The sequence below is a fragment of the Rhincodon typus genome, chromosome 2, assembly GCF_021869965.1.
Source record: "Rhincodon typus isolate 14 chromosome 2, sRhiTyp1.1, whole genome shotgun sequence".
NCBI lineage: Eukaryota > Metazoa > Chordata > Chondrichthyes > Orectolobiformes > Rhincodontidae > Rhincodon > Rhincodon typus.
Window position 1 is genome coordinate 99,805,688 of NC_063333.1, and position 24,333 is coordinate 99,830,020.

Below are 24,333 nucleotides of genomic sequence, written 5' to 3' on the forward strand. Positions count from 1 at the left end.
ACAGAATAAGGTTTGACTTTACTACTTGCAAATTGCAAATAAAACTTATGAAAACATCGGTGTTAGCATTATCCTTCTTTGTCACTCTGGACTGCAGTCAGTGATAGTGCCTGTAATATATACATGCAAAACATTTTACTCTTTTTATTTCACAGTTTACATTAAGGATATAAATAGACGCTTGAAACAACACATTTGATTCTGAATGCATTTGAAATTGTGTGGGTAGGAACTGGTGTACAAAAATCATTTTAAAAATGCAGGGAAGAATATAGTCCACCAAAGGAAAAACTTGGTTGTTTCACTGGCAATGCCAATTCAACAAATCAGTTTTGCAAGGACAAGGCACTCAAATGATTATTCGCTCCTGAACGCCAACAGATCTCAAGCTCATTGAGCAAAACTGGAATTTAATTGGAAATACAAGTATAATCTGGGCAGGGAATGGGTTTAACTCTTTTTTGGAAGGGGTAAGAATCCTTTAATGTGGAACAAACAAAGATCACTTTTGCTACTTCTGAAAGAAGGTTGGCAGCCTGGTGGGAGAAGGGGATTAAATCAGGTGACAGGCACAGATGGCCTTGCTTGTCAACTATCCATCTCCACTGGAATTGTACCAGTGACACAGTAGATATTGGGTGGTCAGCCTGGCTTTGGGTCAACTACGCCCTGCAGATCTCTCTCTATCACTAATGCGTTAAAATGTGTTTATTGGGGAGCAGATGGCTGAGGGATATTATCATTGGGCTATTAATCCACAGATCCAGATAATGTTCTGGGGACCCAGGTTCAAATCCTGGTGGAATTTGACCTCAATTCTGGAATTAAGAGTCTAATAATGATGGTGAATCCATTGTCAATTGTCAGTAAAAACCCATCTGGTTCACTAACGTCCTTTAGGGAAGGAAACTGCCAACCTTACCTAGTCTGGTCTCCCTGTAACTTCAGACTCACAGCAATGTGCCTGATTCTTAACTGCCCTCTCACCAATTAGGGATGGGAAATAAATGCTGGTCTAGTTAGCAACACCCACATCCCATGAATGAATTTTTAAAAATGGCAAAGCGTGCCCTACACCATGCAATATGCACAGTTTGGGGATGGGAGAAAGGTGGGGACTGGAAATTATTTGGGCAGCCTGCACTGAATATAGGCTCCCCCAGGTATTAATAGCCAATTTTGACACACAACATCTCCTCCATTCAATAGGCTGACCACTGTCAAATAAAATCACAACTACCCAGCACTGCAGAGGAGGGCATGTCCCCATTATTTCAGCTGGAGCACAGATTCACTTCCTCCATGATAGAGCATAGCTGATACTCTAAGAATGGACTACAATAGCATAAAGTAACGGCTCTTTCAACATGCAAGCAACCTCTGAAAAATTGACGTTCCATCTAATAAACAAGTACATTAAATCGGCAATGTCTGTTAAGTACTTCATCGGCTAAAAGGTCAGTAATTATTGAGATGAATATTTTGTTTTCACCACAAATAAAAAATAAACACTGGTTGAATTAACATTCAGTTTATATATAAACCATTTCTGTCTAAAGCAAATTGAAAAGTACCTAAGATGTGGTTCTTGCATACCAGGAGCATGACTAAATGAAAAATATTTTCAGTATATCAATAGCCAAACAGGGAAAATAGTTAAAATAAAATCAGTCAAGGATTCCTGGTTAGCTTTATAAAAATGATCAAGTCCTCAGCAACACCTTTCTTACATGCATGATGTCACTTTCGTTGCAAAATATGTTTAAGTCATTATGAGAAATGATACAGTTGATTGTATAGAATATTAAAAAGTATTATAAAACTCAGTGTCAAACAGATTTTGATGCTTCGTACCCGGAATCATGATACATCAATTCTGTAGTTACCTATGGTCCATGTATAGACAATGGATTCTTCCATTCTCCCTGACACCCATCATTCACTAAAGTGGCCACATTCTGTTTACATGTGTGCATATAATTCAAACTACTTTAATGAACTTGCCGACAGTGCACTCAATCAGAAATCATATGCAGCATCCCCAGTGCTCAATCTGGTGGATTAAACAATGTATTCACTCAAAAAAGCTTAAATGTAAAAAGAAACATTTGCTATCTAGGATTCTCTTCTCACTCAATACCATCTAGAGACAACAAACATACAATGCTTAAAATCTGGTTGGACTAAAGTAAGATTAGCAAAAAAGATGGCCAACTGAGGTTAAACCATTTAACTTGAGGTTTGTTTGCGTGTCTAGACCAAACCCTCTTTCTCTTATTTGCCACAAAAGTGGGTACATATCAAATGAAAAATCAGAAATATAAATATAACCCTGGTTTGCTTTTTTTAAAAATCATACCAGAAGCAGACACTTTTGAAGCTAACCCCGTCAGGTTTCATTCTGTTAGAAAAAGACTATCAGTTACATAACATGTGTACATTAGTGAGACTTAAAAGAAAAAGACAGTTTCAGAATATCCAATTCAATTTTCAATTATACACTGCCACTTGGTGTTGAGATAGGGGAAATTAAAAACAACAAAAGGTCTCTTATCTCTGATGAGGTATTAGTCCCCTTACAATACTGTTGGAAGGAAATGAGATTGAAAATCCTTCATTTTAAAAAACAATTCTATCAATAATTTTCCATATGCTGCTGGCACACTTAAAAATAATTTGGAAGTGCGCTAAATCAAAAGAATCCCAGGACAAGGAACAAAAATTTCCTTACACGCATTAAGTGTACTGAAATGATGAACCAAATAAAATGTTGTTAACTGAACATGTCGCTGCTGAATTCTGTTTTATAAAACATCATTGGTAACAACTTGCAGAATTTTTTTGAAAACAAAAAACATTACTTGCTACAATAAAAATTGTAGAAATTAGTTATTATTATGTACTCTGTTTAAATTGAGTCCATAAAGAATACATACTTGAATAAGGCTTGTAAGGCCATCTCCAAAACAGCACTAAATTCTTTCAGAAAAATACATTTGAGAATTCCAGATATTGAGAGGTTTTTTAAGAATTAAAGTCAATAATGTAATTTATTTTCGAGTCACTCCTCTGTCTCAGACACACACTGCAGGATAAACGTGTCCATATAATAGTCTGGATGTTGCACAGTATTAATGGTATCGGGTAGAAAAAGGCTGCTTAATTGGTGCTGTATATTTCATAACAACAATTCAATATGATAATGGCAAGATATGTCTACTAGAGATCACACCCAACTAGCTTGACTAATTTGCATTAAGGCTAGGGAGTTACTTTGCAATTGTTGCTAGGTATCTAGGTTGGGCTAGACTCCAAATATTCTAAACAATGCATCCAACCTCCCTGTTCCTAAACTAAAACATATGCATACTTCGGTTTGGGCTATATTTAAGCTTAATTAAACAGTAAGCCAACATCTTGCAGGCCAGTTTTCACAACTCTGCTAATATGTTTCTGCTCATTTGCTAGATTTTTCAGATTTGTAATATTATCACTGTGGTGACAAACAACACAGAGCAGTGAATACAACAGCACAACGGTATATAAAAATAATACATCAATTAACAAAATATTACACCCAAGATACAAAGCACAGCTTCTAAAATTACAAGAGCTTTCATCCTGCAACAAAAATGACATGCCAAAATATACTGAAGGTGCACAAACACACAATTTATACCAAGTATAATTTTTTTTAGGAAGCACATAAAATGCTTAAAAAAATATTTTTTCTAACGTGCTTAATTTTCTTGATAAGCTTTTATCACTCCACATGAAATTACAATACTGCTAGCTTACTGGTGATTTCAGTTATGCTCATTTCTTCACGGTACATTCACTTTGTCTTATGCGATATTGGTATGGTGAAATTGGTCGTCATCAGTAGATGGAGCACTACTGCAAGTACAATTTAATTTTCCTTTAGCATCTGTGAATCATTATGACAATTCACTTCTGCTGCAGATGTTTTGTGGATGCATTAGAAATTCTCAAGTTGAAAGGCATCATAGCACAAGTCTTAACATTTTAAAAACAGAAGTCACCCAAAGAAGTTTGGTTATTCTGTAAAGAAGGGTGAACATCCCCAAGGTCTCTGATATGAGTCTCCATGCAAGTATCACAAAAGTAAGCACTGTCATCCATTGTTTTCTGTTGGTGTGGTAGTTTTGACGAGCCAGAGTTACAGCATTCCTTCTGCACAGTTTTGCAGAATGAGAATGTTCTAGATTTTGTTGGTGGGCAGAGTTTTTGCAAAATCATGTCACATAGCTGGATATACTTTTTGGAAGTCATTAAATGTATATATTTCATTAGCACAATGTTCAAAACTAGAGGCATTATCTAAAGCATGCAGTATCTTATAGTCTTCACACCGCAGCAATTTGGGAATCACCCTTTGGTATTTAATCTATGTAAAGCCATAATTATTCTACAACACTCACCTAATAGCAGCCCATTTAGTAAGAATTGTAAACTTTAAATAAAAATAATGAAAAAAGTTTTAAGTTAAGTTTAAAATGGAAATGGAATGGACTTTTCAAAGTTTTTTTTTTGAAAAGCTCATACCTTCTATATGGACTATGGTTGAAATAATATTTTAAGAGTTTTGTGCCGAGGTCCAGAAGCTCAAATATGTTATTCACATTAACCCACAAAATACTCTACAAAAATAACATATTTTAGACATTGGAGAACAAATACAAGCCTTTCAGTTTACTCTCAAAAACTAAATTTTACCACTGCAACTTTTGGCAACATTAGCAAGTTACCAAACATCATTTGTGTGTTTTTCCTTTCCTTAAATGCTAATGCACATTTGCAAAACTGATAAAAGTTATTTTACTTCCAGTTTCCATCCAGTTTTAGCTTTCTTCTTGGTTTGTTCAGTACAGGTATTAGTCGCCATTGCAATTGCAAGCAGATCCAAACATAAGCCGAGGATGAAGTTTCTGCTTTATACCAAAATAAACTGTAACATCCACTTGCTGTTTAATGACATGATGAATAAATTTTTGTATGTTCAAATCACAGCCCAAAGAAGTCTTCTTCAGCCATTCCAGGAACTTCTGTACAATGTTAAATCTTGAAGACCATGACTAATTTCTAAATTTTGTTTTTGTAAAAAGACAATGACTTCCCCCTTTAGTAAAAGAAAGTTTTTTTTTTAAAGAAAAAAAAAAGGCCACCTAAACCTCAGTTCCCAACATTTTCAGGAAGCTGAGTATTGGGCAATTTGTGTTGTGCACTGATTGTAATTCATATAATGCTCAATTGTCAAGCAATATATTGTCACCGATATGTTACAAAACAAGGCCAAAATCAGGGTTCTTGCCTCATACATTGCTGTAGGCAAAATTCCATCCAGTTGTATCACCGTCTTGTTACACAATCTGTCCAATTTATTATGGAATGTAGAGTCCAGTCAGCCTGAAGAAATTCAACCCACAGAGAAATGTACTTCTAGAATTGGCTTCACATTTACATATTCAACAATGAATTCATTGCGAACTGCAAAGAAACATTATAAACCTACCGCTGTAAAAGACTCAATGATTATAAATATAAGAATATTTTAAGGTGTCAAATAGGCTGATAATTTGATCCAATTAGATAAAACAACTTGTAACATTAAAGCAGCCTAAAAAATTTTTGCAAGCAGTTCTAGTTAAAAGGAAATTCTTGAATAATCACGGTTAATACTGGTGGGCTAGATAAGCAAAGGTTATACAAGCCCCCACAGCAGCAATGCCCAAGACAGTCCGAAGAGAGGGCCATGGGATGTCGAAATGAGGTTCCATATTGTTTCCATATAGGTCTACAAAAGCATCCTGAAAAAAAAGGAACAAGTAAAAATTAGTGAAGAAACTTTGAGTTACTGAAACATTACACAACTTTTAATACAGCTTTTAGTACAATGAGTGGAATTTAACTGGCCATAAGTCACTCAAAAACCACTCTTTATTTGCAAGACTTTGGGTGTTAAACCTTATAGGACAGAGACAAAGTGATCTATGGTACAGTAGCAAGTGGGTCAAAGTTAACAATATAACAAAGATTTGTTCTGAAATATAAAAAAGTTAATTAAATGTTTTTTCTATATTAAACCACAAAATACTCCACAACAGCGACATTTCATTTAAACAATGGAGAACAGTTAAGCATTTCTGTTTACTTTCAAAAACTATGTTTTACCATGGCAACATTAGCAAGCTACTCAAGCAATATTTTTGTTTTGTTTTCTCATTAGTGCTGGTGTACATTTGCAAAATTAATAAAAGCTACTGTTTTTCAGGCTTCTTTCAGTTTTAGTTTTCTGCCCAGATTGTTCAGTGCAGGTAATAGAAACCATTCTGATTGAAAGCAACTTTAAATTTAAGCTACATATTAGGTTTCTATTCTACACAACAAGAAATTTAACATCCACTTGCTCATTGTTCAGAGGCACGATCAATAAATCACCATGTGCTCAAGTCACAGAACACAGAATTTGGAATGGACTAACAACTCACAGGTTGAGAGTTAAAATCCCACTTCAGTACACTATGAAACTGAATTCAATAAGCACACTAACTTGTCGGCTATGAATATCACACAACCTGATCTGACACGCATACAGTGTTTTAAACTATATGGATGATTCTTGATGCTTTTGAAGTGGCCAAGTTACAAGTTTCTAAAACAATCACCATGCTAGACTGTCAAATGTACAAAATGAACAAAACCTCAAAACTGATAGAGTCAGTTCTTAATTGGATGAATACTAACATATTCATTCACGAGAAGCATGACTTATCCATCAATTCCAGTAAAGAGGAACAAAACAAGGGGTTTTGTCTTAATCGATCCTTAAGTTCGACAAATCAGTCTTTCCAAACAAATCAAACTTTGAAGTCATAAATGCATAATGGCATAAATTGCATGATGAAAATCTTTCAACCACTAGAGGGCACAGTGTATTCACCATAATAATGTTGCTTGCATTAACTTTTAAATTTTGGATATCTGACATAAATGTATTTTATGATGTACAGTCAAAGCCTTGCAACGCTTTGTCTCTGCAGTTCTTAATATTTGAGGTGAATGAACCTAGAACAGAAACCAACAAGATCCTAAAAATAAACAACTTCATTCATGTATAAACAAGAGCACACAGATGGCAATAGAATGAGAAGGTGAAGTGCCCCAACAGGGTAGGGCACCACCAAGCATGAAAAGAATAAGAGAGGTAAACCACTATGTAGGTGGTGCCACATTTATTATTTGTCTGTATTTATTGTCACTGCAATTGCAGGGGAAGGGAAGGCACTTATTGTCCATGCAGTCACTGTGCCTGTGCCTTCACTATGAGTGATACCACAGTAAGGTGCTTGCATTAAGGTACAAGAGCAAGAAAATGAGTGTTTTCAAATGTTTTGAATTAATCTACATCCTGGGATCACAATTTGCTCACTGCCCCACTCCAAACACTTGTCCACCCTTGCTCCTGACTGCTCACTCCCTCTCTGTCACTCACTGCCGTGCTTTCCTGCCATTCACTGACCACGGGCAGGAAGGATTGGGTGAGAGACGGTGAGGGGACAGAAGTGGACTAATCAGCATGGTTGCATGCATGGGGTTTTATCAAGTAGAGTGGCGGCAAGCATAGTATTGGTGAAGAGTGTCTTTGGGCTTCAGTGATGTGGTTATGTATGTCATGGACAAAGTTTTCACCAGCTACCAGTTGTAGGTGCACGTTGATGAGGTCTGTGGTGTGACTGCCATTGCATTTGACAGGACATATTTTGCATTATTTTGTAAGGCAGAAATCAAAAGACTGAAGCATATAGGATGTTCTACAGTTTCAAGTGTAAAAACTAGTGTCTTTTTAGTTTTCTGTATTTTTAATTCTGGAACTGAAATGGGAAAATAGCTGTTTTTCAAATTAATTAAAAACTAATTGTTTCAGGATTATTACACTTTTTACAAGTAAGCATTGTAACATTCATTTTAAACGGCTTCTTGTTAGACCAGGTGAAATGTAGTTTTTAAAACAAGCTGATGGGCGAGTACAAATAGAGATTGAGCCAGCAACCAGTATTGTGGACTAGTGATGTCAAAGACTTTCTGCATGTCAACAATGATGTAATAGCTGAACAGCTTGGGACTATGAACAGGATCGGCAGTAGCTTTCAGAAATCCACCAGCTCAGAAATTCTCTCTATTCACTGCAGCAAAACCCACTTTAAGCCTGAGGAAAATCTTTCCTTCAGCAGTTGGTGTAAGCTGCACCTATTAATCATGAAGTCAGAGACCTTTTAAAAAAGCGTGCACCAGCCACCTTGCACCTCTTGCAAAGCCATGAAAGCATCTGGAGAAGAAAGACTGAGAAGCAGCATTCTGATCAGTACAAGAAACATCTGAGCAGATCCTGTGAACAGAGGAGGTCACTGAACTGCTTTCCCAGTTTCCCCTGCATACATAACACACGTTTTTGTGCATGCATAAGGCGGGTGGGGTGGTTTAGGAGGGAGCTTTAAGTACTACAGTTATAGATCTACAGTTTATAATTGTTCACTGTAGCTAAAGTCTGTTTATTTGTAATAGTCATAATAGTCAAGCTTGCTAAGTACAGAAAGCAAGTCCATGCTTTCTATCAACCTGGGTCTACAAATCAAGTAAATCGGGGAATTTTGCATACTTCCATAAAATCTTTTACATTTGTGATGACTCTGGGTGTAGAGTGGTTTGATTTCCAGCACACTACCCCTGAGAGGTGTAACACAAGCTCTTGGGAAAAAAATAAATCAGTACAAGAGAATGTGCAATCACAGCGGACACTGACTTGCATGTTTACAGTTAAAAAGCAGTTAAATCACAGGACACAGTCCAAAAATCAGTAAAAATCCAAGCAGATGCCTTATTACTGTGGTCAAAAACAAGTTTGACTTAGTCTGAAATCTAAACATCCTAAACATAGTAAAGAAAATCACGATTCCGATACTTATGTCTCATTTTGCTGGCTATGAAAATTTTATGTGAATTAACTCATTCATTCCTGGATGGGCAGTACGGTGGCTCAGTGGTTAGCACTGCTGCCTTATAGCACCAGGGTCCTGGGTTCAATTCCACCGTCAGGTGACTGTCTGTGTGGAGTTTGCACATTCTCCCCACGTCTGCGTGGGTTTCCTCCGGGTACTCCGGTTTCCTCCCACAGTCCAAAGATGTGCAGGCTAGGTGTATTGGCCACACTAAATTGCCTGTAGGTGTTCAGGGATGTGTAGATTAGGTGGGTTGCGGGGGTCTGGGTGGGATGCTCTGAGGGTTGGTGTGGACTTGTTGGGCCAAAGGGCCTGTTTCCACACTGCTGGGATTCTTTGATCTATGCAGGCTAGGAAGGTCTCACCAACAAAATCTTGCATTTATACAGTATATTTAGCATTGTAAAAATATATCATGGTGTTTATTTCAGTCTAAATGGCAATATCCAGTCTAATTTAAATCAGTACACAGAAATGGGAAAATGGCACTTGCTTAGTTACTAGGTCTGAGTCCTCACCCCATTGATGCAAGGTCGATGGCCTTGGGATGGTCATATACTCTCTCAAAAACTCCATGTCTCTCCACAGCCCTGTGCAACCTATGTGCCCAATCATTCTGTAAGCATTATGAGCAGAATTTAAATCATAGATATTTTTAAATCAACCTGTTATGGAACATGTGCACAGCAAGGGGGACATGAACCTGGACCTTCTGAGCTAAAGGTAGGACACTATCACTACTCCACAAAGCTGTAATTTCATGAGCCACAAGGTGATACCAGGAAGTTGATGAAATGCTCAAGAAATATTTGCAGAAAACACTCTTACCCGGTTTAAAAATGCCCATCTTCAAAGTTCATAAAACCATGATTGAAATTCTTGGGGGACAAAAAAATATCATAACTGCTCATTAATTTGTTTCCTCAGACCAGGGAGGTGAAAGGTGATAGCAGCAGGCTTCCTTGTTCATGTTTGAGTTTTTGCCATCAGACCTCAGGAGGTCTGCAGTTAACGAGGATGATTCCGAAAGCAACTCCGTCTCAACTGTAAACCACTGGACAATACAGCCCACTTGATTGGTACCCCATCCACTACCTCCATCTTCACCTTCAATGCAGTAATATGCACCATCTATAACTCACGAAAGCTCTTCCAACAGAGCTTCCAAATGCATAGCTACCACCTAGAAGAAAAAGGGCAGCAGATGAATGAGATCAGTATCTGCAAGTTCCCCTCAATAATATACTATCTTGACCTGAAACTTTTTTCCCCCCACTGTCACTGGGTCAAAATCCTGGACCTGCCTCCCTAACAGCACAGTGCGTATAACTACAATCCAAGGACAGCAGCAGTTTACCACCATCTTCTGCAAGGCAATTTGGAAGGTAATAAATGCAGACATCTATGAATGAATTGATAAGGAAAAACTACTTCAAGAATAGGGGTAAGTTCTCATGATATTCTCCTGGCCAATATTTAATCCTCAATCAACAAAAGAAAATACTAATCATGTATCTCATTGCTGGATGTGAGCCCATGTTGTTCAGAATTGGCTATATTGCCTGTTCAATCATAAGGGCCAACTACATTTCAGGCTAAATTATTGATCATGAAGTTATTTGGATGTCCTGAAAATGTGAAAGGCACCAAAGAATGAAAATTTGATTTCTTTCAACTAATTAATTATCCAAGCTCTAATCAACCAGACCCTGGCATCAACCAAATCTGATTCAGAAACCAAATTACAAAACCATTTCATTTCCGACCATTCTACAATTTGTTTTTCAGATGTTCTGATAGTTCCTCAACTACCCACCACCTCATCTTAATAGAGCTTATAAACAACAGTAATTAAGAAGAAAAACAAAATCTCAAATCCCTTCCACTTGTTCAACCATTTTGATATCAATTTCCTTTCTCTCCTGCCAGATGAACAAATAACCTCCATCTATATATAACCTCCTGATTCTCCTAAAATGCCAGCACAATTACAAATGCTACTATCCTGCAGGACCCAATCCAACTCTTGCGTAAAGGCACGCTACAACCACATGTATGCTGATCATTCCATCTTTCGCACCCACTTGTATCACCCATACCTACTAAGCTTTCTTCAGCTTACTGCCTTTCAATTGCTCTATACTACCTTTGCAACTTCAACTTCTGTGCAAACTGATGCCCACTCGCTCTATAAGAAGATCCTCTTGTCATCTGTACATTTACAACAACTTTAGCCTCATTCTGAAAATACCAAACCAGCCTATCCTTTCTTACATTTCGCCTGGTATTTGCAGCCAGTCATGAAGTAAAGGCACTTGCTGCTAACAAAGATCCAGCAATCTCAGCGGCATGGATTTTAGATTTCTCAACATTAATTCAAATTTGGCACCAAGGCAGGGGGGATTTCCTGCTCTTTAGCAATAGTGATGTCATCAAACAGAATAGGTAGCCAATCACATTAAGGCATTCTCATAGACAACAATACAGAATATAAAATGCATTGTCATTTGTTTCCTATAACTTTTACAAAAATTGAAATTAAAAACTGGATCATACAATTTAGAAGTTGAAATATCAACTTAAAAATTGGAATGATCATAATGGAAAAATGTGGCGCTACACAAATAAAATCAAAATTTCCAGGATGAGAGGGGTACTTCAGCAGTAGTTATGACTTAGTACATCATTAACAACCCAGTTATACATCATTTAACAAGGCACTACTTTTTCAGAGGTTTTTAAATAGCGCTATAACTGAGTAAAAAGGGAAGTTATTGTCAGTTCAGTGATTTCTAAAGATTACCATCTGTGGGGAATTCAACAGTGCACCCTGTGGAGGAGCAAGTAGTCAATGACAGTTACTTGTGGATTTCCGTGTTTAACTGCACATGTGCAGTTGATGTCAATTACACAACTTTATTGATGGTAATTGCGAATAGATTTGTCATCCATCCAACTGAAAAACTGGGGCCAATATCTGCTTAACAGTCCTGGGTCTGCTCATGCTTAGCTCAAATGCATTTAGTCTCACATAAGTTAAAGACATGAATCTAAATGAGTCTAAAAAGTCTTGGTAGAAATTGGACTAATGTTTGATAACCACAATTTTCATGCATTTAACACAATTAGCAATGTAGCATTACTTCTATTGTTTGTGGCATTTTCTTTTTTTTGATTCCAGGGGAGGACAAAGGGGAAAGGGGGCTGCTTTCGGCCATCCAGACAGTGCCCAACCATTGCAGTTGGTTTTGCAGGAGTTTTGCCCAAATGCTTGAAGAGCGGTCTTCAAGAGGGTCACTAATGTTTGTTTAGCAGACCTTCCACTGAATCTGGAGAATATGGCAATAACACATTCTATCGTGCTCTTTAAAGTTGTTATTGCTACACAGTTCAGGTCTCTCTGCACCACAAAAAAATTGGTGACAACTTCTTAGCATGCTAAGATTTTTTGGACTTGCGGGTGTCTTTGTTATCAGATTTCCATTTCTATAGTTTGTAGAAGGCTGAGTGGACGCTCATCAATGGCCACAATTTGAGAGAAATGGTTGAGATATGGGAAGTGTTAACATTGTTCAGAGTCTCTCCTGCAACAGATATGGGAGGTGCAGTATTTGACTGACCAGGTCTTGGTTGATACGAGAGCTCTTTTTGCCATCATTCAAGGACAAGGCAAGTCTCTTGTATACAAATGTGAAGAGATCAATGGTGGATAGTTTAGTTTTGGCACCGGTGAGACTTGGTATGTCGGCCTTCATAATGAGAGGATTCCAGCACAACAGCAAGGATATCTTGCTGCAATTATACAGGACATTGATGAGGACCACCAAGTACACCTTGAACACTGCGTGCAGTTTCTGTCTCGTTATCTGATGAAAGATGTTCCTGCTATTGAGGGAGGGCAACAAAGAGCGACTCCTGAGTGACACCCGACCGATTCCCGAGATGGCAGAACTAACGTACAAAAGGGAGAAAGGATCGGTTAGGACTATATTCACTGGAGTTTTAAAGAATGAGTGGGCTCTCACAGAAACTTATAAAATTGTAAGAGGACTAGACAGGGTGAACACAGGAAAGACACTCCCGATGACCAAGGAGTACAGAACCAAGGATCACAGTCTAAAGATGTGCTGTAGGCCTTTAGAACTGAGAAGAGGACAAATATCTTCACTCACACAGTGGCAAGCCTTTGGAATGCTCTGCCATAAAACATTGAATGTTTCAAGAAAGAATTGGATATAGTTCTCAGGGCTAAAGGGACCAAAGGGCGAAAGCAGGAATAGGGTACCAAGTTGGATGATTAGCCATGATCGTACTGATTGATGGAGTAGGCTCGATGGACTGAATGGCCAGGCCCTGCTCCTTTTTTTAATTTCTCTATGACGACAGGAGTTGAAGAATTTCCTATCTAGATGGTATTTAGTACTGACACCAGAGGGTAATTGATATTTGATGTGGTGAACAGGCACTGTCGGATAGACAGTGAATAGTACGGTGGCTATTACACAGCCATGCTTGATTCAGATTTGGAACACCTCTAATTCAGACCTCCATTTAAGACAGTTGCAGTCGTATCATCAAGAAATAGCTGCAGGATTAGAGGTATGGAGTCATACAGCACAGAAACAGACACTTCAGTCTAACTTGTTCACACCAACCAAGTTCCCCAAATTAGACTTATCCGATTTGCCTACATTTGGCCAATATCCCATTAAATCCTTCCCATTCATGTACTTGTCCAAATGTTTTTTTAAATGTAGTAACTGTACCTGCAATACCACTTCCTCTGGAAGTGCATTCCACATACGAGCCACCCTCTGTGGGACAAAGTTGCCCCTCAGGTCTCTTTAAAATTGTTTTCTTCTCAACTTAAAATTATACCCCTCCTGGTTTTGAAATCCCATACCCTACGGAAAAGACCTTGGCTATTCACCTTACCTACGCCCCTCATAAACCGCTAAGGTCATGCTTCAACCTCTTGACATTCTAGTGGGAAAAAAAAAATCCCAGGCTATCCAGCCTCTCCTTATAACACAAACATCCTGAGAAATCTTTTCTGCACCATCTCCAATTTGATCATATGGACATGGCTCTTGGACATTCAGATCCCTGAAGAACTATCCACAGAGCCTTGCAACTTACTGAATTAAGTGTCCAGTCAGATTGATGAATGCAACAAAGAGTTCCTGGCGTTGTTCACAACATTTTTCTTGGATTTGCCTGGCAACAAAGACCACATTAAATATTCTTCTGGAAAGCTGAAAGCCACACTGTCTCTCTGGCAGGATTACTTCAACCACAGGAAGCAGGTAATTTAGAAACATGTCAGGATGTTCCCTGTATGGTCAACAGGGAACGACCTTGAAAGCTCACATTGCACGATTTATCTCTCTCCTTCAAAATATTTAGACTCCTGACATGTGGTCATGGTGGTGGGGATGGTATAGAAGAAAAGAGAGAGAAGAAAGAAGAGTTCTACTTCCTCTCAAATCCACAGGATGAATGCAAATAATCTTGATTTGAATCAAAACCCATCATGTGCATGAATGAGGTTTCTTACATTATAATAACTACAAAGCGTTTTTCTCTCAAATGCACAATTACTTACTAAGTGTATTTGTATCACCAATTTTGCTGATTTTACAGTCCCATTGACTGACTGTGTCTACAAATTGTGTGCTTTTTGAACAAATTAAAATGTATCTGCAAATACAAAGCTGCGAATGCAAATTCAACCCATAGATTTACATGTACATGTGAGAGCTCGAGCACGAGGGAGTCTATAGTGAGGTGGGGTCACCTGAACCCAAGATCACGATTCAGGCCATTCTGATGGGTACTGAACTTGGCTGTGAGGCTCTGCTCAGCGATGCTGCATTGTTGTGTATCCCAGAGTTCATCTTGGAGGAAGTTTACCCAAAGATCCAAGGTCAAATGTCCTTGACCGTTGAAGTGCTCTCCCACTGGGAGGGAACTTACCTGTCTGACGATTGTTGCACGGTGTCCATTCATCTGTTGTCATAGTGTCTGCATAGTTTTGCCGATATACCATGCCACGGGCATCCTTGCCTGCAGCGTATGAGATAGACAACGTTAGCAGAGTCACGAGTATCTGCTGTGTACATGGTGGGTGGTGGTCCCACGTGTGCCGGTAGTATCCACGTCGATGATCTGACATACCTTTCTGAGGTTGCCATAGCAGGGTTGTATGATGTTGTGGTCAATGTTGTCCTGAAGGCTGGGTAGTTTGCTGCAAACAATGGTCTGTTTAAGGTTTGGCAGTTGCTCGAAGGCCAGAAGTGGAGGCATTAGAAAGATATTAGTGAGATGCTCATCGTCATTGATAACGTATTGAAGGCTGAGAAGAACACGGTATAGTTTCTCCGCTCCGGGGAAGTACTGGATGATGAAGGATACCCTATTGGTCATATCTCATATCTGTCTTCCAGATAGTCATTATGGTTTTTCGCTGTGGCTTGTCGGAACTGGCAAATTGATGAGTCAAGCATCATATCCCGTTCTTGTGAGGGCGTTCTTCAACACCTTCATGTGTCTGTCTTGTTCCTCATCTGAGCAGATCCTGTGTACGCATAGGGCTTGTCTGTAGGGATTGGCTTTTTTTAATATGTTTAGGGTGGAAGCTAGAGAAGTGCAGTATCGTGGGGTTATCCACACACACACACCTCTATGGGGTGAAATTGCATTTGCAGATAAATTTTACTTTGTTCAAAAAGCTCACAGTCAATGGGACATGTTATAAATTCCTACTTTGGAAATAAAACCAGTCTGACTCCAGATTAAAACACAGACAGTTTCTAAACAAGGCCTCACACCCAAAATGCATTGTCTGAATTGATGTCACCTCTTAAAATAAACTGATAAAACCTTTAGTTACCGTGGGGAAGTGACTTGAAAGAAATTCTGGGATTTTGCATTTTAATCAATCGAAACCTGCATCTCCTTTCTAACCGATTAAAGACTTAACAGAAGGAAGTCAGCCAACCAATTTAAGTTTCTTCAATACATTCACATCAGTTGTACGATCCTTTGATCTTTTACTTATAAATTCTGTGTCTTGATGCCTCTCTCACTACACTTGAGGGAGGAACAACGCTCCAAAAGCTTGTGTTTTAAAATAAACTCATTGAGCCACAGTCTGGTGTCGTATCACTTTTCCACATTATGGTCCATTTTCCATTTCCACTCTGACAGAATACAACACCTTGCATTTCTGTTCAGTATTCCAAAAGGTTTTTATTAAAGTGTTATCAGACGAAATGTTACACTGCGTTATACGAGACGATATTTACAATTAGTGACCAAAAACTTCAACAGGCAGGTTTAAGGAGTGTCTAAAAGAATAAGGATTAGTGGAGAAGTGAAGAGATCCCTTTAAGGAATTTAAATCCTTGGGCCTGAAAGAGCTAAAGAAATGGCCACTATTGTTTGTGTGAAGGAACTTTGACGTATAAAAAGCCAGGACGTGTAGAACACAGTTCTAATGGTGAAAGCTGGGGAAGGTTACACATTAGGAGGGGAGAGAGCACAGAAGCATTTGAAAACAAGGATCCAAATTTTTAATATGAGGCATTGTTGAAGGTAGATTCAACTTAATTCAGCCAGCATATGGCTGACAGGTGATCAGGACTGGTTGCAATTTAGGACAATAGCAGAGGTTTGAGTGAGCTCAAATTTATAGAGCATGGACAACAAATATAGGGATTTAAAAATACAGTAACCTGTCTTGCTAAAATGATTGTAATCAAAGTAAAATGAGATAATTAGTTAATGATTTACACATTTCAGAAAATTTCATTCAGTCATGTCCTGCTGTAATATTAGCTTACCATTATCAATGTAGGCGGGTAAAGTGAAGCAAAAAGGAATGAGAACTTCCTGATGAATTTAGCGTTAAACAGCTGGGCAGGAAGTAAATTTATTTCCATGGTTATCTCTATTGGTTCAACAGGATATCCTTGCTACATTGTGTTGAATGAGGCAGAGCGAGGTTTCCATTTAATGAAAGGGAAAGCCCTATTGTTTGCTTGTTAAAAAAAATGCAAAATCTGCATCTGTTTGACCTGTACCACATGCTTCTGTTGCCAAACATTGACTACAGACATTTGGAGAAACCAAATTTATCATTTAGGAAAAAGGAAATAAGATTTGAGATTTTGTCTTTATAGAAGTGGTTTATATAAATGCCAAAAATGAGTTTAAAAAAACTCTGTCAAACTGTCTGTTGTTACATTGGTGTTAAATGAAGTCAACATTTACTAACAATAAAAATGTTCCTCATCATGAGTCTGAAAATTGTATTAATACTTTGAAAATAAATATTCGTAGCATATAATTTATGAGCTGAATCTTGTGTTATTTTGGAAACGTCCTTGAGTCACATCTGCTTTGTTCGAGCAATTTCTGCTGTGAGGCCAAGTGACTTTTCTAGCTGTATCTCACCAAACTCCTGCATTCATAGGTGCTTGAGCTCTTGCAGCAGGAATCACGTGCAGTTTCCACCCCACCTTACCCGTTCCCGGAGTAAATTGCCATTCACAGAATTGTCTGGTATCCCTGGCACCAGCACTATATTTAAGGGCAGTTGTGCTCGGGACAAGCACTGTCGGTCTGGAGCTGCCCAGCACAGTTCAAGATAATTGTCCTGGACATGGCAGACAGAAAGTCAGCACCCTGCTTTGTGGGTATATTTTTGGAGCTCATGCTGGGATTTCCTCCTCCCTCAGGAGCAGCAGTGGTAGATACGATACCAGACTGTGCCAACCTGCTCTGAAGCTGCCACACAGGTTGAAGCAGTCTCCGCTTTCTGGGAAGAGTGACCACAATATGATACAACTCTTCATTAAGATTGTCAGTGGAATAGTCAGACTCAAGAGCAGGATCCTGAATCTAAAAAGTGAACTATGAGGGTATGAGGTGTGAATTGGCAAGTATGGACTGGGGAATCTTACTACAAATTTAATGTTGATCTTGCTCTCTGCACACCTTCTCTGCAGCTATAACATTGTCTTCTTCGCTCTGTTCTATGATCCTAATGCACTTTGTATGGTATGATCTGCTTGTACAGCATGCAAAACAAAAAACTTTTCACTTACCTAAGTATATGTGACAATAATCAATCAAATCAAATCAAAAGGGTTGGTAGTGGATAGGCATTGGCTAAATACTCAATGAACTTGTGCAGGAATGAATAATTATTATAATATCATATTTCATACAAAAATGAGAGAGGAAAGGTGGCTCAATCACGACTTCCAAAAGAAATTAGGGACAGTATTAAATCCAAAGATGAGACATATAAAATTGTCAGAAAAAAAACCACAAGCCTAAAGTTTAGGAGCATTTAAGAATTCTGCAGAAAGTCTGATCAAGGAGGGGGAAAATAGAGAATGAGAGCAAAATTGCAAGGAATACAAAAACTGACCATAAAGCCTTTGATGAATGTGTGAAGAGAAAAAGATTAGAAAAGACAAATGTGGGTTCCTTACAGTCAGAAACTGGGAAATTATAATGGCAGAAGAACTGAAGATGTACTTCAGTTCTGACTTCACAAAAGAGGGTCCAAAGAACCTCCCAGAAACGTTAGGGTATCGAGGGTCTAGTGAGAGGGAGTAATTGAAAATGATCAGACTTAATAAGAAAATAGCACCAGGGAAATTAACGGGGTTAAAGGCTGACATATCACTAAGGCCTGATAATCTACATCCTAGAATACTAAAAATACTGGATTCATTAGTGGTGGTCATTTTCTAAATATTTATAGACTCTACAGAAATACAGATTGGACGGTGGCAAATGTAACCACACTATTCAAAAGAGAGGGAGCAACAGAAACAGAATTGCAGATCAGCTAGCTTAAAATCAGTGGAAAATGCCAGCGGTCCATTACAAAAGACGAGATAACAGAACACTTGGAAGGCCTTAATGGGATTGCACAAAACGGCATGTGTTTATGAAAGGCAAATCACACCTAACAAATCTATTGGAAATTTGAGAATGTAACTGATTGAATTGGTAAGGAAGACCCAGTAGACATGATGTATTTGGATTTCCCAGAAGGTCCCACATAATGGATTAGTGGGCAAAATTAAAGCATATAGGATTGGGGTAATATATTGGATTGAAAATTAGTTGACAGACAGGAAATAGAGTAGGAATAAATTAGTGTTTTCCAGGTCGTAGGCAGTGACGAGTGGAACACTGCAAGGATCAGTCCTTGAGCTTCAGCTAGTCACGACCGACATAAATGATCTGAAGGAGCAAACCACATGCGACATTTCCAAGTGTGTTGACAACATAAAACTGAGTGAGATTGACAGTTTTCAGGAGGGTGCAAGGAAGCTTCTTGGTGATTTAATTGAATGAGCGGGCAAACACATGGCAGATGCAGTACAACCTGGCTAAATATGAAGTTATACATTTTGATGTGAAAAGCAGTATTATTTAAAAGGCGACATATTGGAAAATGTGGGTGTTCAAAGTGATCTGGGTATCCTTGTACGCCAGCCAATGTAATAGGCAGGTGCAGCAAGAAATTAGGAAGGCTAATGATATATTGGCTTCCATAGCAGGAGGCTTTGCGTTCAGAAGTAGAGATGTCTTCCTGCTGTTTTACAGAGCCTTGGTGAGGCCACACCTAGAGAAGTGTGCACAGTTTTGGTCTTCCCAGCCAAGAAAGGATATACTTGTCACAGAGGGAGGAAGCAAATGTTGATTGGGTTTATACTGAGGATGGGAGAACTGTCTTATGAAGACAGATTGGTTTAATAAGGCCCATATTCCTTTGGGTTTAATCGAATGAGAGGGGATCTGATTGAAATATATAAAATACTGGTGGGGCTTGACAGACTAGATTGAGCGAGGATATCTCCCTTGTGAGGTGCCTAGAACTAGGTGCAAAAATCTCAGATAAGGCCATTTAGGACTGAAGTGAGAAAAACTCAAAGGCTAATGAACCTGTGGAATTCTCTACCATAGGAAGCTGTGGAGGCCAAGTCACTGATTTTGACTAGCACCGCCCTGTGCAACGTAACCAGTATGCCTTTAAGTCTTTTTGATCTTTGCCACTATGATCTGCCTGTACTACTCGTAAACAAAGCTTTTCACTGTATTTCAGTACACATGACAGTAAATAAATCAAGGTGAAGTTGTTCAGGAAAAAGATAAAGATTTTTAAGTAATAAGGTATCAAGTTGTGTGGGAGAAAGCAGGAATATTACATTGACTTAGAGGAACTGCCATAATCACATTGAATGGTGCAGCAAGCTCTAAAGAGTGAAAGGCCTACTCCTAGCTTCTATGTTTCTATGATTTCTGAAACTATTACTTTCACAATGGGATGCCTATTCATGGATAGCACTGCCTGTCTATTAAAAGGGAATGTTTGTTTACAAAAATAGTAACCACATAAGGAAATTGTTTTACTTAAGGGATTTTTTGAAACAATTTTACTCTATTGAATGATTACCTAGTTTGAGTACGGGCTGGTTTTCCAATAGAAACACAACCAATAGACTATTAACTTCATCTTTGATCAGGATTCCTTCCGATTAATGCCCATGCCAGATAATGGGCAGGCGGGGACAGGAATTGTCAGCCAGAAGAAAAGGCAAAGTGGTGGGTGGGAGATACTGATTTGGCATAGATGCTACAAAAGGGGCATGGGAATGAACTGGAGGAATATGGGATTTGACGGTTCACGAGAGTTGCACAGGTGACGGCTCAAAAAGCATGAAGGCCCATGGGGCTGGGTGGATGGGCATAGAGTGGCATATGGAAAGTAAGGAGCCATGGGGTGGATGCATGGACATCGACAGAGAGAGCGAGGGAAGTGAGGGTTTTAAAGCGATGGTATGTTTTCTATTTTAATCTTTGAATACCACGCCAGAGGCCCCATGCAGACTTTCATTCCGGGGCACATCAGAAACTGGGGCAGCTTCTTTGGTTTTTCCCAGGTCACTTCACCTGAATCCCAACGTAGCCCTGAATGCAACGAAGAGTCAACAGGAATAAAATAGAACACAAAAAAGAGAACACCAACAAAGAATACACAAAATAACAGTTTGGATGCACACTGACCCTTTTACAAGCTGAGAATACCTCTACGTTTTTATAACCGATGGAAACATTTTGAGGAACTGTCATCTCTGTTCTAACATAGCAAATCAAACAACAACTTTGTGCCAGCAATTGGAGTTAACTATTGAATTGTCCATTTCACTCATATTAGTCAAAGGACAAATATTGGCCAGGACACTGAAGATATTTCCTTCTCTTTCAAACAGTGCCATTGGATCTTTTACATTGACCTGAAAGGGCAGTTGTGGCCACAGTTTAACCTGACAATATGCCTCATTTTAATGCAACTTTGTATTCTTTTAGCTTAAAACATATCAAAACGTCTGTTTCAAATAAATGTCCTGCTAGACTGAAGCAAATCTTTTGCATTGTCTAGACCATGTACAAATCACCTTTAGATGAATGATCAACCACTCATATTTTTAAAAGAAGTTAATTAATTGAACTAAACTTGTAGGCCACTTGGTCCTGTCATTTATAGGGGCAAGAAAGCTGTATAAATGGTGTTTGATTAGATGTCCTGACACAAGGTGAAAAATGTCCCATAAAAATATGGAAAATAGTATGGGGAAACAAATTAACTGTTAGGGGATTTTTCAAGAGTGCCAAGAGGGTGAAGGGCAAGATACTGCAAGCAGTACCAAAGCAACATTGATTTCTCTCTAAGTTCATTCTGTGGATTTGAGCAAGGACAGTGCTGGTTGTTCATCTCTAATTGCCTTGGAGGTGGATTGTCTTCTCAAACTGCATAATTTGCTGTAAATATTTATGCGGGGTTGGAGGAGAAATGGAGACACAAATATGCCAGAATGGGAAAGGAAAGCACGCCAAGGTTTTTTCCTAAAGAATATAAAAGCTCATTTGGTTCACTAATGCCAATTATACAGCTTTGCGGTCAGTGCATTTTATTTATTTCTAGAATTCTTAAAGTAAATTCAAAAATCACAAACTGCCATATGGGATTCAACCAACAATCCCTAGAATTAGATTAACACAGGCTTTGTATGAAAGAAAGAAAAACACAATTGCAGTTAAATGCACTTTTTGTGACCATGGGATATCTTAAACCACTTTACAGCCAAGTAATACTTTGTTTGAAATATAGTCGTTGTCTTAATAGAGGAAGCATGGTGGCAAAATTGTGTACACCAAGCTCTCACAAATAGCAATTTGATTTTGGCAAGATTTATGGGTTTTTGTGATGATAGTGAAGGAAGGGATATTTGCATATAAATATTGGCCAAAACACATCAGGGTGACATGAATGCTCTTTGAGTGTGGGGTATGCAAGGAGGATGGAGAAAGAAAGAAGTGACAGTAATACGGTTAAGGCCATCAAGTGGCTATATTTGTATTTCATTTAATGAAATTATATGACGACCATCTGGCTTAACAATTAAAGCTCTTAATCAAAGCAAGTACTTTATGGTACAAATAATAAGCTTGCAGTGTGATCCATATTTATGTCCTCACAGAATAAAAATCAAAATAGATTTCAAATACAGTACTTCAAATTAGTACTTTGCTCCATCCCATGAAAAGGAATGATTAAAATTGAGTGCAACAGTAAAATGAGTGTAATTAGCATCCTTGAGGTAAATGCAATGTAACCAGTTCTAGCTTGGACTCTCAGTTGACAGCCACATGTTCTAAGTCATGTGCCATCAACTGATTCATAGAATGACCTTTTTAATTAGCACAAGATGTATCCACAAAACACTTTTGTTTAGGTAAATACAAGGAAGTACCACCTGAAAGTATTCAAGTTATGCTTATTTTTCACACCCATGTGTGTCCAATGTAACTAATAAGTTATGCGGTTGGCAGGCATCATTTGGAAAGCTTGCCCAGGGAAGTTTGCAAAGTTTCAGTTAAAGCAGGCTGTCCCAATGCTGACCACATTTTCAGAAGCTTCTGAACCCCCAGCACTGAATAAACATTTCATCCTAAGAGTTAACATAAAGGACTTGAAGGCAAGCTGCTTGCCCCCGGTAGGCAATGGAAACATCAAAATCCAATATTTTTAAATGGGCGCTAGTGCTTTTAGTTACCTCTTCATCTTGCAAGGCAAACTGTGATGGGGAAGATAGAGCTCCATTATTGGCTTAATATCCTTCCAATTAGCCCTAGGAGGTGGGCCTTCAGCACCTGAAAAGCTTGTCTTTGTCACATGGCTGAAATCAAAACTTGAATTGCTTGAATATACAATTCCAGTCTCCAAGTCAGTTGCTGTTTTGGGCTCAAGGAAAAACAGGATTCCAGTCTAATATTTCAGCCTTCCTCAGATACTTCATTGCATCCAAGTTGCTGGATGTCTAGACTTTGCCTGAGAGAAGGAAAAACTACTGGGCTCAACCCACGAAGGAAACTATTAATAAACACTGACCTAGTTGCAACTCATAATTTTAAAACCTCGTGTTATAAATTATAAATTTTGCTAAATCCAATCTCTCCTATCCTGTCTTCCTTGAATGCTTGTGAATGGGGATAGAGTAACAAATCAATTCACCTACAATGTTTCATGAATAAACCCCATCTTTTATTTCATTTTAAAAACATTTTCTGTAGGTTTGTTCCTCCGGGGCTTGAGTAACAGTACAAACATTTGTCTCAGTAAGGGATGGGAACTTTTAAAAAATAGGAGAGTAAAATCAAACAATACCTCAAAGTCGGCTTAAGAGGGGAATAGCAATTACAATTTAAATTCCCCTATGGCTATAACAAGCATCAATGGCAAAATTGCAGAGGTACAATCTAAGTGGTTACTCTGGATGGTTTAGTACAGGAAAGCTACCATGTTCGCAGAAATACATAATCATTGATGGGAATTAAAATTAAAGTCCAGCATTAAGACCCTGAGCTCCTGCAGAGGTTTCTTCCCCTTATCTCCTACAGAACTACAACAGGAGATCAATGTTGTGCTCTTGCTATTATACATAAACAATTTAGACTTGAACGTAGGAGGTTAATCAGCAAGTTCACAGATGTGAAAATTGGCAAGATGGTAAATAGTGAGGAGTATAGCCTTATTTTACTGGAGGATGTAATACGAGCTGGTCAGATGGGCTGTTCAGTGGCAAATGGAATTCAATCCAATATTGTGTTCTGTTCTGGTCACCTCATTATAGGAAAGATGTGGAAGCTTTAGAGAGGGTGCAGAGGAGATTTACCAGGATGCTGCCTGGACTGGAGGGTAGGTCTTATGAGGAAAGGTGGAGGGAGC

At 38.6% G+C, this 24,333-nt stretch overlaps 1 protein-coding gene across 2 annotated transcripts in view; it reads right to left on the reverse strand.

The window, feature by feature from the left end:
• Nucleotides 1–968: 968 nt before the first annotated feature.
• Nucleotides 969–24,333, reverse strand: part of LOC109930204 (apoptosis regulator Bcl-2-like) — a 148,226-nt gene continuing 124,861 nt past the window's right edge. For both annotated transcript variants that reach the window (XM_020529743.2, XM_048615139.1), the window contains exon 2: nt 969–5,828. In XM_020529743.2, coding sequence (XP_020385332.1) covers nt 5,694–5,828 — 135 coding nt within the window. In that variant the 3' untranslated portion in view covers nt 969–5,693. The remainder of the gene's footprint in view (nt 5,829–24,333) is intronic.